The following is a 12767-nucleotide window of genomic DNA, read 5'->3' as shown; positions in this document are numbered from 1 at the left end:
GACAGTTTGTGAGGTAGGAGCTGCGATAGTTTTACACTCCAGTACATTGCGGTGAATGCTGGTAACAGTCTAGTGTCATCACATAGACTTCTTGCTGGCATGAGGTTTCAGAGAAGCATGACTGAACCTATTTTAATTTTGAGTTTATGCGGAGGAATGCCAGTAGGAGAAAGACTGTTAAATTCTTCGGGGAATGAAACATGATCTGCGGGATTGTCTGTGACGATGGAGGCAACGGTGGTGAAAGTTACTTCATCAGTAGGGATAGGTTTCAGTACTTGTTCATTAAGGTGTAGCGAGTCTTTGTTGGTGACACTTAATATAGCTCGTGTACGGAGTTGTTCCGGAGTCACAGTTGAGAAGTCAATGTCGCCATATAGTTGTTGAACGGGATCAGAAATAAAAGGAAAATAATGTGAAGGTAATGGATGTGAGAGGAGTGTTAGAGTTGGTGGGCGGGGCTCTGTCGTGTGTGCCATGGTCGGCTGCTTAGTGAATTGTTGGTGGGCGTGGCTCTGTCTTGTGTGTGTCTTGCTTGCCATGGACTTAGTGAATTATATATATATAGTGAGCTTTATTGTATAACTTTATACCTGTCGGGTAATTTTATTCTTTTGTCTGAGTTGTGACTTATTTGCATATTGTAATAAATATGATACATTGGTCTTTGCAGCAAGGTTTACTTCTGTAGGTGAGAGGGTTCTTGAGCTTTGAGAGTTTACATACTCTCATACTGTAGTTAAGAATTTCTTTTTCCAGATGGGTAGAGGTGCTTGTTGATGTGCAGCATACTATAGGTTTTGTTTAATGCCTTCTTAGGGGGAGAGGTTACTATGTGTGTTTTATCTGACAAGTTTAAAAATATAACTATCCTCTTACAAGCACACTGGTAAGTGAACCGTCATTTGCATGTAACATTTTCAAGAAGCAATAATTCAGTTATAAAGAAACTAGACAAAAAGCCTGTTTCGACAACGTAAGATGAAACGGGCACGAGTTTGTGTCAGCAGTGTATGAAGAACAAACGATAAGTAAGAAATAAATAAAGTGATGTAAGTAATGATAATTAAGAGGTTTGGGATATGTATGACTTTATCACCGCGAAAAATACTGTACACTTAACAAATACATGCTATCTATGACAACGTTTTTTTGTTTGTATACTGGAGGCCTGTCAGTATGCAACTAAAGTTGTAAAATCTCTCTGTAGAGTATTTTTTGTGAAGACACACTCATTGTTTGGTAGTAATTTCCTTTGATGTGGCCCATCTTTAACTTGCACCTTCACATCACTTGCCCTTCTGACTCTTGAAAAAACCACATACAATTGACCATGGCTGAAAACGGGTTCGGCAAGGAGTATTCCTACCATGTCAAATGTTTGTCCTTGTGACTTGTTTATAGTCATGGCGAATGCTAGTTTGACAGGGAATGCCCATTGAATTTGGAAACACATGTAGTCTTTAAGGTTAATTTATTTTGTGTTATGTGCATAAAAATTGCCATATTTTATAATTATGTAGGCCTATGGCAGTAAAAGGGAAAAAATGTGAAATACAAATCAACGAAAAGTAGAAGAAACAAAGTTTTTTTGTAATAATTTTAGTCCACTCATTACTGTACAGGCTTGTACTGTTAGTTGATGAATTTTCCAGGCCTATAGTATAATATTGAATGATGAATGTTCCAGTAAAATATGGAATAGTAAGAAGTATAAGCACCACAAACCTGATATAGGTGTATTGAATCGAATCGAAGTCGCCTTTCTTTGAATTTTTGCGACCGTTGGCACCAAGTTGCGAGAATAAGCAGTTTTGAAAGGGTGAGGATGCAAGGGGCATTAAAATCACTCCAGATGGTGTGGTGAACATTCAGTACTTGGTGTGAATAGGCCAACAGCGTTTTATTTTACTCAGATCTCAGCAGCAGCGCACGACAATGCGTACCACGCCACCTGTGGAGATTTGTATGCGGCTTAGAATGCGTAACTTGCTTCGCACACATCAACATCTGCGGACGACGGTAGTGTAATGATCGTGATGGCTATGGAGTCGTTCCTGCCGCTGAAAGTACTTAATAATATGTTCTTATGTATTTTGAGTGTGAGGGTTGGCTGTGATCGGGGCTAATATCTTGCGCCTAGGCGGAAGGATTTGGGATTTCAGAATAATAATCCCGAAATGCGTAGGATAAATCCGCCGCCTACCGCAATGTTGGGGTTGGATTTCGGTCTCGTAAGGTTTTTTGGGCAGCTGCGCAGAAGGCGACTGCGCATTCGGCTTCGGACGTGCGCAGAAGGTGACTGCGCATTTGGCTTCGGACGGACGTGAGTGAGGAGGCTGGCGAATTATGTATTAAGATATATCAATGTAGCAATGAATTATTTACAGTATCAGGTGGTGAAGGTTGTATAGATTTCTTGTTTTATGATAAAAACTCAAATCAATGCAGTTCATGTACCCAGCTCATTTACTAATTTTGCTGGAAGAGCCACATTAATCTTTAAATTTTTATATAGTGCTTTTCTGACTACCCAAAGCACTTTCCATGCAGGGAAGACCCAGGACATGAACCCATGATCCTCTTAATGTGAGGCAGAAGTGCCACCACTGTACCACCTGTGTGGAATAAGCTACAAGAACTTTAATTCATTTTTGTTTTAAACAAGCTTATCCTAAACCAGATTGTTGGGAAATGGAACCATTCCAAGGCAGCAGCCAGACCTGGATGGAGTGGCAGTCCATTGCAGAGCCAAATTCCGAGTTGCGCCTCTGTTGGTGATTATGGGTGGATAGTAATGCCACCCTAAAACATTTATGCTGTGCAGTTGTTGAAATTGAATTGAAATTATGTGATGTATGAATTCCCCAAATGTTTATCATTTGCTCAATTTCCAGACAATCATGTGCTTCAGATAGAATTCTTGAATTTTAACCCTGTTTTAGTCATAGACTTGTGCTTGAGTTTCCACCTGCTAACTGATTGTTCACTGGCCTGAATTAGTTATGATGGTTTTACTCTGTGCCATTGAATAATCAAGTTAACTTGTCATTGCTGTTGGTTAAATGTTAATTTTTGAGTGGTATACCTTGGCTGCTAAGTGTGTGTAATTGTGCTCTGACATGTTTAACAAATATCAGGCACAGTAGCTCTAAAAATGGATTGCTTTTTATTTTTGTGTATAGGTAGATATTAACAAATATCTAATGTAAATTCTCTAGCACTAAACTGTAAATGAACTTAACCTCTGTTTACAATATAAATGAAATTAGCTTTTCCTTTTGGAATATGAAAACATTTTTTTTATTTTTATTTTTAATGCAAGTATGCTAAGGAAGTGATTGGATAGAATGCTTGTTCCGTCATCTGTGACGGATCATATGTGACCACAACTGACTAATAGAGATACAGTAGCTTTTCTTTCACTAGTATTTATACCACAATCCTACAATCTAGAGCAAAAGCTATATGTTGCATTTGATTCAAGTATTATATTTGCAATGTAAATTTATCTACGTTTTGCTGGTAGAACCTGTGCATATTAGTATTTAACTTCTGTTTTGTTCTTTGAAGGCTTTATTTGGTGTCTGGAAACTCCATTTATTTGGAGCACATTAAAGGTTTCCTGCGGAGAAAAAGGTTAATCAGTGACTGGTTTCTTCAGGATGAAAACCTCTGGGTCAGACATCTTCTGTCGGAGGAGCTTTGCCAACTTCTTGAATTTGACACAAAGATTCTTGAAGGTAATTGTTTAGTTGCTCAATGAATCTATACTTGCAGTTGAGGTTTATAGGATAGTAAAAATCTTTTTGCCCATTTAGAACTAAACTGTCCTCTGCATTATCTGGGAGTTCTGGGAAGGCACTCTTAATCATTATTGTACTAGTTCGTTGACAAATTTCACCAAAGTGTTTCATGCAGTGAATTTTGGTTGACTCACCAGCAAGCTTGTTTGCAGAATAATAATCTGGAAATCTGCCATGCAGCCAGGTTAAGGAAACTACTCCCTGATGATGCTTTGTAAGGCCAGTGTGACATCAGAGTAGCAGCCAAGTTGGATGGAAATGTCACAACCCGATCACCCATGCACTCCGATTTAACAAAATCCTTTTTGTTTTGATCAATTCCCTATAGAACCAATGTACAAAAAAAAAATACTAGCCATATTTTTTATTTAGAGAAAAAGGGGAAAAAAAAGCAAAACCATATGTATTTCTTTTGTACTAGGCCCTAAAATAGCAATTCCACTGAACAGCCAATTAGATCGCACGTTTGTTACTTGGTTTACTAAACAAGTCGCTGTCTTGCAGTGAAGTGGAGGTCCAAGTGTTACTGCAGACCCGAGACATTGCAGACTAATCTAAGGGCAGGGTAACAGTCCATCAAATTTGACTTCAGCTGTATTTGAGGAGCTCTGGGGATTCACAGCAGCTAGATTCTGCTGCTTATTTCCAAGCTTCTCAAGGTATGGTTGGACTTTGCTGAACACATTGATAACATTGAGAATTCATTTTTGGCTTGTGTGACGATGCGGGTTCTGCTCCATGCTCCCGTCTTGCTTCTGGGAGCTCTGAACCCAACACTGTAATGTCACAGATGAGCTGGACAGTGAGGCACAAAAATAAAGCAAGGGGATGGTGCAAAATGTGCAGAGTGCTTTTCTTTAAAACAGCAACAACAAAACAAAAACAAAGTCTTCAAATAGTGCAGTGCTGCAAAGTTATTAAATAAATGATTCATTAAAACGAGTGAATTGTGGAGGTTAAAAACACAATGAATAAATCCTTTTTAAAAATGAGGTTAAAATAACGGCTGGAAGCAGTCTTTTAAAACACAAATCTTGGTGTATCCTTTTATCCTGGCAACTCCCCTGCTTCTCCTTTCCGGGCCCCGCAACATGAGTCACCCTACCAGCATATGCAGCTCCTTCACTACTGGTCCGGTAGCCCTCCGATCCCCGGCTACATCGGGCTCCAGCTAGACCAAGACTTGGGTTTCACCCCCCGGCGGCCAGGGCGCTCACGGTGGGGCACAATATGCCCAAAGCCTCCACGACTCCCACTATTGTCAACGGCCAGTTGACTCCACTGCTGGTCACTCCAGCCACTCCCAATTACTCAGCTGGAGCAACTGCTTCAATCTGACCCCTCCAAGAGTTGGCCACACTCCTCTGGGGCTCTCCTACCAGCTGCCTGCCTTTGCTCATGCGAGCCTGCTGTCACTCGCATTGCCTCCACACTTCTCCAGCCTTCTTCTCCCTTAACCTCCCGTTCTCTCCTCTTTTCTCCTTCCTTTTTTCTCCCTTCCTAGCCGCCTCGCGCTTCTATTTATTACGGGGACGTAGATCAGATGTGGTAATTAGCAGCTCCCGGGACCAATTATGGATGCGGACAACTCACCTGTGCACTTAAGTGAGGACCGTCCACCTCATGCATCACCCGGGAACCGCTCCAGCCACACACACCACGCCCCCTCTCTAAAAAAAATAAAATAAAATGGCCTTTTTGTCTTGAGCTGTGGACCCGCTACACCACAGCTTGCCCTTCAGCAAAAGTGCTAACTGCCATCCATGTAATTAAAGCAATTTACTTTACAGACAAAATTGGAACTTCTCACTGCCATTAAGGCTAGCAAGAATAAAAGACATTGCCATAGTTTTTGCAGTCCGCTTTGTCATCTGTATGTGCTTAATGACCACACTATGTTCGATTTCGTTAAACCAAATTCTTTTTTCAGAACTAAGTCCTAACACTTTGTTGTAACGGAATTTGACCTGCATTATGAAAATACTTTGTTCTGCTTAGATTTGTGGTATGTGGTTGGTGTCTTTACTGTTGAATGAAGCATGTTCTAGTTCTTGATATCTTATGCTGCTTTGTAGACTCTGTACCCTGAAGGTTGTAACTCCATCAGTGCAAGGATTTGGTTTTTTCAAACCTGTTGTTAATTTGTGACCATTTGTTGTATTGTTTGTGGTTATTGTTCCATCTGTACCTTGTTGTTTGAGGCTCAGTGGTGAAGTGGTTATCATGTTTGCCCCACAGCTTTATGCTTCCTTAATAAATAGTTTTTTGTTTTTTTTTGCATTAGCTACATTTTCTCTTCCTTGCAACTTGACTAGTGGATTCCTCTGTGTTCAAGAAGCGTTCCTTTCATCATGTTAATGTATGAGGTTTCAAGCCCTTGCTAATTTAACACTGCTTAATTTAATGTCACATTTGTTGAATGCCACAGTTTCATTCTTATTTGCTTTGCAAAGGAGCAAAAAGCTTTTAATGTTCTAAATCTATTGGCTTATCTAGTGCCTTCAAAACAGCTTTTTGCCAAATGTTTTACAAGACCACATGGGTTGTAAAAATGCATGCTGTTATTTGTAACAGTATTATTTCGGGAATAAGTGGAGAACACCTGTTAACACTAGAATTACCAGAGCCAACGAAAAAACTCGTAAATCTGGTCCACCTTAAATCCCTTCGCACCTCTCCGTCAGCCTCTTTTGTCTTGTAAATGTGTCAATAATACATGAACTGTATAATGTGTAGAAGGCTGATGGCCAAATATCAAACACTTTCACAAAAGGTGAAAGAACAATATGACCGCTTCTGTGGTGCAGCGGTTAGATCTGCCAATTTATAATCCAGAGGTTGTGAGTTCGAAACCATCTCCTCCGCAAATTTACTGTTTTGAGTAGTGAGCTACTCTTATTGTTATATTATACAATAAAAACATGCATTTGATTTGTCTGTAACTGCTGCTGCAAGTTTATAGCACTTGTAAAAGCTAGTGTTTTTTTACTTCTCTGTCAAGATACAACAACCACCCCTTGCCCCAGATCTGACGCGTTTACTTTTTATCTGAAACTGGGAATAACTGTATATGCAAGTGTTGGTTTGAGAGAATGGAACTGGAAATTCTCTGATCTGGAGGGATAAAAGCTGACACACAAACGCTGGTGAATCTGCCTGCTTCGTACCTCGCCATCGCTTGAATTTTTTTTATTCACTTTTGAGTGTTCTTGCTCACGCTGAATTAGTATGCACTTTATGGTCCCATAAGCAACTTAATAGTCACAATTGGTTAATAAAATGTTCCTTTAATGCATATTAAATAAATATTATGAGCAGTTCTATTGGCAATTTTCCAATGATGAAAGCCTCTTGGTGTTATAAGGATTAAACTAAATTACAAAAAGCATAATTTGTTTTACTAATCTTTGATTAACTCTGCAGATAACTATTGTCTTGGGACTTGCACATTTAGAATTCTTTTAATCTGGAAATAATACATTTTGTTGAAATTTGTTTCCCAAATCAAAAATTTAATCCATATCTTTAGATATTCTTGTTTACTCCGGTTTCTCATATTAGCTAGAGATCTGCTTACAGAACCTTATGTATATAAACTGCTCAAAAAAAATTAAAGGAACACTTTGAAAACACATCAGATCTCAATGGGGGGAAAAAATCATGCTGGATATCTATACTGATATGGAATGGGTAATGTGTTAGGAACAAAAGGTTTCCACATCGTTTGATGGAAAAAAAAAATGATGCGGCAGGCTAGTTCATTTTGATGAAATTTCATTGCAGCAACTTAAAATCGTACTCCGTAGTTTGTATGGCGCCATCCCACTCCCCCCCTGTACTTGTATGCATGCCTGGCAACATCAGGGCATGCTCCTAATGAGATGACAGATGGTGTCCTGAGGGATCTCCTCCCAGATCTGGACCAGGGAATCACTGAGCTCCTGGACAGTCTGAGGTGCAACCTGGTGGCGTTGGATAGACCGAAACATTACGTCCCAGAGGTGTTCTATTGACTAAGTCAGGCAAGCATGGGGGCCAGTCAGTGGTATCAATTCCTTCATCCTCCAGGAACTGCCTGTATACTCTCACCACATGAGGCCGGGTATTGTCGGGCACCAGGAGGAACGCATGACCCACCATACCAGCATAGGATCTGACAAGAATTTCATCCCAAAACCTAATGGCAGTCAAGGTGCCGATGTCTAGCTTGTAGAGTTCTGTGCGTCCCTCCATGGATATACCTCCCCAGACCATCACTGACCCATCAACAACCTAGTCATGCTGAACGATGCTAAAGGCAGCATAACGTTCTCAACAGCTTCTCCAGACCCTTTCATGTCTGTCACATTTGCTCAGGGTGAACCTGCTGTCATCTGTGAAAAGCACAGGGCGACAGTGGTGGACCTGCCAATTCTGGTATTCTGTGGCAAATGCCAATCGAGCTCCACAGTGCCGGGCAGTAAGCACAGGGCCCACTAGCGGACGTCAGGGTCTCAGGCCACCCTCATGAAGTCTGATTGTTTGGTCAAAGACATTCACACCAGTGGCCTGCTGGAGGTCATTTTGTAGGGCTCTGGCACTGCTCATCCTATTCCTCCTTGCCTAAAGGAGCAGATACCAGTACTGCTGATGGGTTAAGGACCTTCTATGGCCCTGTCTTGCTCTTCTACAGTAACTGCCTGTCTCCTGGAATCTCCTCCATGCCCTTGATGAGACTGCTGGGAGACTCGGCAAATCTTCTGGCAATGGCACATATTGATGTGCCATTCTGGAGAAGCTGGACTTCCTGTACAACTTCTGTAGGGTCTGGGTATCACATCATGCTACATGTAGTGACACTGACTGCAGCCAAATCCAAAATTAGTGAAAAAACAGAAAAGATGTTGTGGTAATATTACTTCAGGATATGCCCACCTAATTAACAAGCTAATTAAAATAGCAAGCTGTTGTTGGGTGCACTGTTGGCCTGCTGGAGGTAGTAGTGAAAGAGAATGAAGACAAAACTGAGAGCCATTATGAACAATGCTGCATATACTCTCTCTCATATACACCTGAATGGAGAACTTTGTGTCAAATGTTTCAGGGCTATCTTTTATACCAGCAGAAATATGTCTTCTTAGTATCTTATTGTGACTGCTCTTTATCCTTAGCTTAGTTTTTCTTTCTAGTAATATTGGTGTGCATTTTAGGTGCAGGGGTGGTGATTGTTTTAGATTTTTATGGAATCTCAATAAAATTGTATTTGTCTCAAGGAGGAAATTTAATCTATTTATGTTGCAAGTCATGCAGTTTTTTGGGTGATGACAAGCACTTCTTTTTAAAGACAATATAAAAGTAAGTTCCAACCGAAATGGGGTGGTTAAAGCAGCCTTAAACTTCATTCTGTGCCAGAAATGTGTAATCATTTCTTGATAAAAATCCAAATGAGAATTAAGAATATCTACTTCACAGAAACATTGTTCCCCTTAATGTCTTGTTCTCTTAAAGTTGTGTGAAGGATAATCAGTATTAAATCATGCTAAAACATTTCTAAATTATTTGACACATTGTCCAGGAAGTGAACCTGGTCTACTTGAGTGACTGTGGAAATGATGGTGGGACATATCTCTGCCAAAGTCTTAGGTTCTCTCCTGTCTAGGCTATGTACTTCACCTGTACTGAAGATGTACTGTAGCCATCAGTGCATTTGTGCTGTACCCTGTTCAGAAGTAACCTTAAGGAATATTAGTGTTGTATCTAAATGTGTGGTCTTCATGGACACAAATGTGGAGGTTTGTCAAGTAATATGAAGATCTCCAGTGTTCTTGTGTTCATTTTGTGCTAATAAAATGTATTGTGTGTTTGTATATATAAATGTATAGATGAATAAAATTGACTTTCCCGCAGAACACTGTACAAGAACTGAATATTTTTTCTAGTCTTAATGGGTGCCAACAGTTTTACATGAAATACAATTTTATGAATGTTTGTTTCCTCAGCAATGAGTAGAAAATTCCTTCATATTTGTAGTGTAAACCATTTGCTTTGAAATTTGTAACTCTGAAGTTGGCTGTGGTGAACATAAAGTGAATGATATTTTAAATGTTAACTGTCTATACATATGTTTCCATCACACTCCTGTCTTTCAGCTTTTGAGGATCTGACCTGTTGATCCTTTTTGTAGAAAATCTAAACACGGCCCTTTCTAATGAGACAATGGAGTTTGCTGTAAATTTGACTCCTGAAGATGTTAAATGCATTACACTGATTTAATGGAGAATATAAATATTTTTTCTTGCCTATTTGAATAAAGCTTTGCTGTTTTGACTTTTTTTTTTTTTTTTAACCCCAAACTTCAGGAAGTCTTCATGGAGACACACTCTCAGCCCATTTGAGTCGAATCATCTGGCTGTATTTACATTCTGGTCAGGAGCTGTATATGGATGCTGTAAAAGGATTTGTCCTTGAATGTGCAGGAGCAAGACTGAAATTTTATAGTTCTGTCAATACTGGATTTTATAGCTCATCTTCTTCTGATAGAGAATGTTTGAATACGCATGTGGAACTTTGTGCTAATGAACATTTCTTAACCTATGGCTGAATAGTCAACAGCTTTTAAATCTTTTTTTAAAAGATTTTATTGAAATTTTATATGAAAAGTTGCTAACCGTTTTTCACATTTTAGTGGTGTTTTACTTTTTGTAAAGAGGGCATAATTTTTATGGTTTAGCTTTTTAGCTGGTCTCGTTCTGTCATTTCACATCTTAGAATATTTAACAATAGCTCATTTTAGAATAAATTTCCTTTCATAAACTTTTTCTGTGTTTTTCCTTCCTGACATGTACCTACACTTTTGCTAATATATCCTAATGATATTGGGAAGAACTTTGTATTTATTATGTACACTCTCTTGATTGAGATGGAAGAAGATGGTAAGAATTGGTAGCCTTGTCTTCTACATGTTGCAGGATAAGTGAAAGAATGGTAAAAGAAGCATTAAACTTGTGTTTTCTAGGTCTTAATGTTCGTTCTACTCATTTTAACCTCCTTGGTGTCAATCCCGAGCATGACAATTTTATGTATGGTTAAGCCCGAGTCAGACTTGGGGTGACAGTGTTAAGCCCATATAACTTTCTTGGTATAGTAATCTATCTATTGGATATAATAACATCATGCTGGAAGAAATCATGAATATTTCTGTGCGCTTTGCTACTCTGAAGTAGCTTGTCAGTATTCATAAGTGGGATGAAGCCTTCAATCAAAAACATGTAAGCATGTAAACAAGCTATAAATGAAGCTTCACTCTGGTGCAGAATCTACATGACTCAAAAGGCAAAATGATCAAGTAGGACAAGAAAACTTTTAATTGTCTAAGCACTGTTCGTAATACAGCAACTGTCGTTTGTGTCTGGGTAAATATGGATGTTACTTGCACAATTGGTGGCCCACAGTAGCATAATAAGGGGTGTGACTGTGCAGATTAGGCACTAACATTCTACACTTAAATGCAAGCAACAGAAATATATAAGAAATGCCCAAAGAAACTCATTTCTACTATCCAGATTGCTACGTTCTGCTGTGTGTGAGTGGCTGGTTCAAAACCAGTCGCATAAAGGATGTGTAACTAAATCAGTGCAGCAGTGGGCACTATACATACTTTTCCTATTGCATTTGTTTTATTTTTTTTCTTGTTGAAAAAATTTAATCTTTGACTAAGTGGGGGAGGTACAGTTAAACAGCTGACTTGTTCATAGTTTTAATCATTACTTTCTTGGATGCCATTTGATATCATAATGAAAACATGTTCAGAAAGTCTATTTGGGTACTCTAGGAACTGGAAAGGTTAATAAGGCTTTTATGAAGTAACCAGGGTTTATGAGAGGTACATTTTAAAATTCATTGTGCTACTTTTTCATTTACGTATTGGTTCCCCATGACTTTAAAGTGGGTGGAGGCAAGTTTCCAATTCTGTGAACTGAAATTGGGTTAGGCTGGGTTTATTGGAGCTGAAGATGAATGTTATTTTGCAGGAAATTTAGAAAGCTGAATTAGAGTGCAGCATCCCACTTAAGTTGGAGAACCAAGTAGGTTGTGTTGTGGTTGTGAGGTTTCTATGCAGCTTTTTTTTTTTTTTTTATCCCCCCCATTTTGTAGGCTCTTAATTTTCTTGGTCCTCACCAGTGTTGCACAATACCTTTTGACCTCCAAGGATGCAACTACTGATGGTTTGCATTCTGAATGGAAACAATATGAATACATTTGTCATTTTTTAAATCTAGTACAGTATATTTGTTTTTTAATCATTTACACCAACTGTTCAATCCAAAAGCAGTGTTCAGCAATAAAATATGATCAAATTTGTGTGAGGGATGTGTTAAGATTAATTTTTGAATCTGTAGAGAGAAGGAATTTAGGGAGGGAGGATCAAGAGACAAACTCCTTAACACTCTTGAAAACCTGACAGTAACTAGATGCTGCAGTGTCTTGCAGTGTTTGAGAGCTGCTGAAGCCAATGGACTTAAGTTGGCCAGTGGAATGAATGGAAGTTAAATGCATGGACTGGTGAAATTGAATGACAAAAGAGCTCATTTGAACTAGTTAATTTTGCCACCTGATAGGGTGTTTTAGTTTTTGGTTAATACGGCCAAACCCTCAGGGAGCATTTGTGGAGACGGAGAGAGTGGTATGGCCCTGAGTGAAGTGCTTGGTAATGTCAAACATTTTATTATTTATGCAGAATCTGCCCTTGCCAAACTTTCAGTTGCCAGTGTCCTTGTTTAAATATATTTTAAACCAAATGCTGGGATTGTCATGGAAAAAATCTTTACTCAATTTTCAAAGAAGGCAGCCACAGAGCCCAGATGACAATGCAGAACATTTCTTTATTTGCACAAAGTTATGCACAAATGTCTCATTCAATGAAATGTTAAATATATTAAACAATTCATCTAAACTTTTCTATTACCATTATGTGCTCTAATA

The 12767-nt window shown here is 39.0% G+C and overlaps 1 protein-coding gene across 1 annotated transcript in view; it reads left to right on the top strand.

Moving 5' to 3' along the window:
• The window catches only part of si:dkeyp-114g9.1 (uncharacterized protein LOC555399 homolog), a 52035-nt gene extending 41236 nt beyond the window's left edge, over positions 1–10799 (top strand). The window contains exons 7-8 of the mRNA XM_051924674.1: positions 3574–3743; positions 10145–10799. Of these exons, the coding sequence (XP_051780634.1) occupies positions 3574–3743; positions 10145–10386 (412 nt within the window). The 3' untranslated portion in view covers positions 10387–10799. The remainder of the gene's footprint in view (positions 1–3573; positions 3744–10144) is intronic.
• The last annotated feature ends 1968 nt before the right edge of the window (positions 10800–12767 follow it).

This window comes from Erpetoichthys calabaricus, chromosome 3 (genome assembly GCF_900747795.2).
Source record: "Erpetoichthys calabaricus chromosome 3, fErpCal1.3, whole genome shotgun sequence".
NCBI classification, from domain to species: Eukaryota; Metazoa; Chordata; class Cladistia; order Polypteriformes; family Polypteridae; genus Erpetoichthys; species Erpetoichthys calabaricus.
Note: the sequence above shows the minus strand (reverse complement) of the source record. Positions and strands in the feature narration are given on the sequence as shown.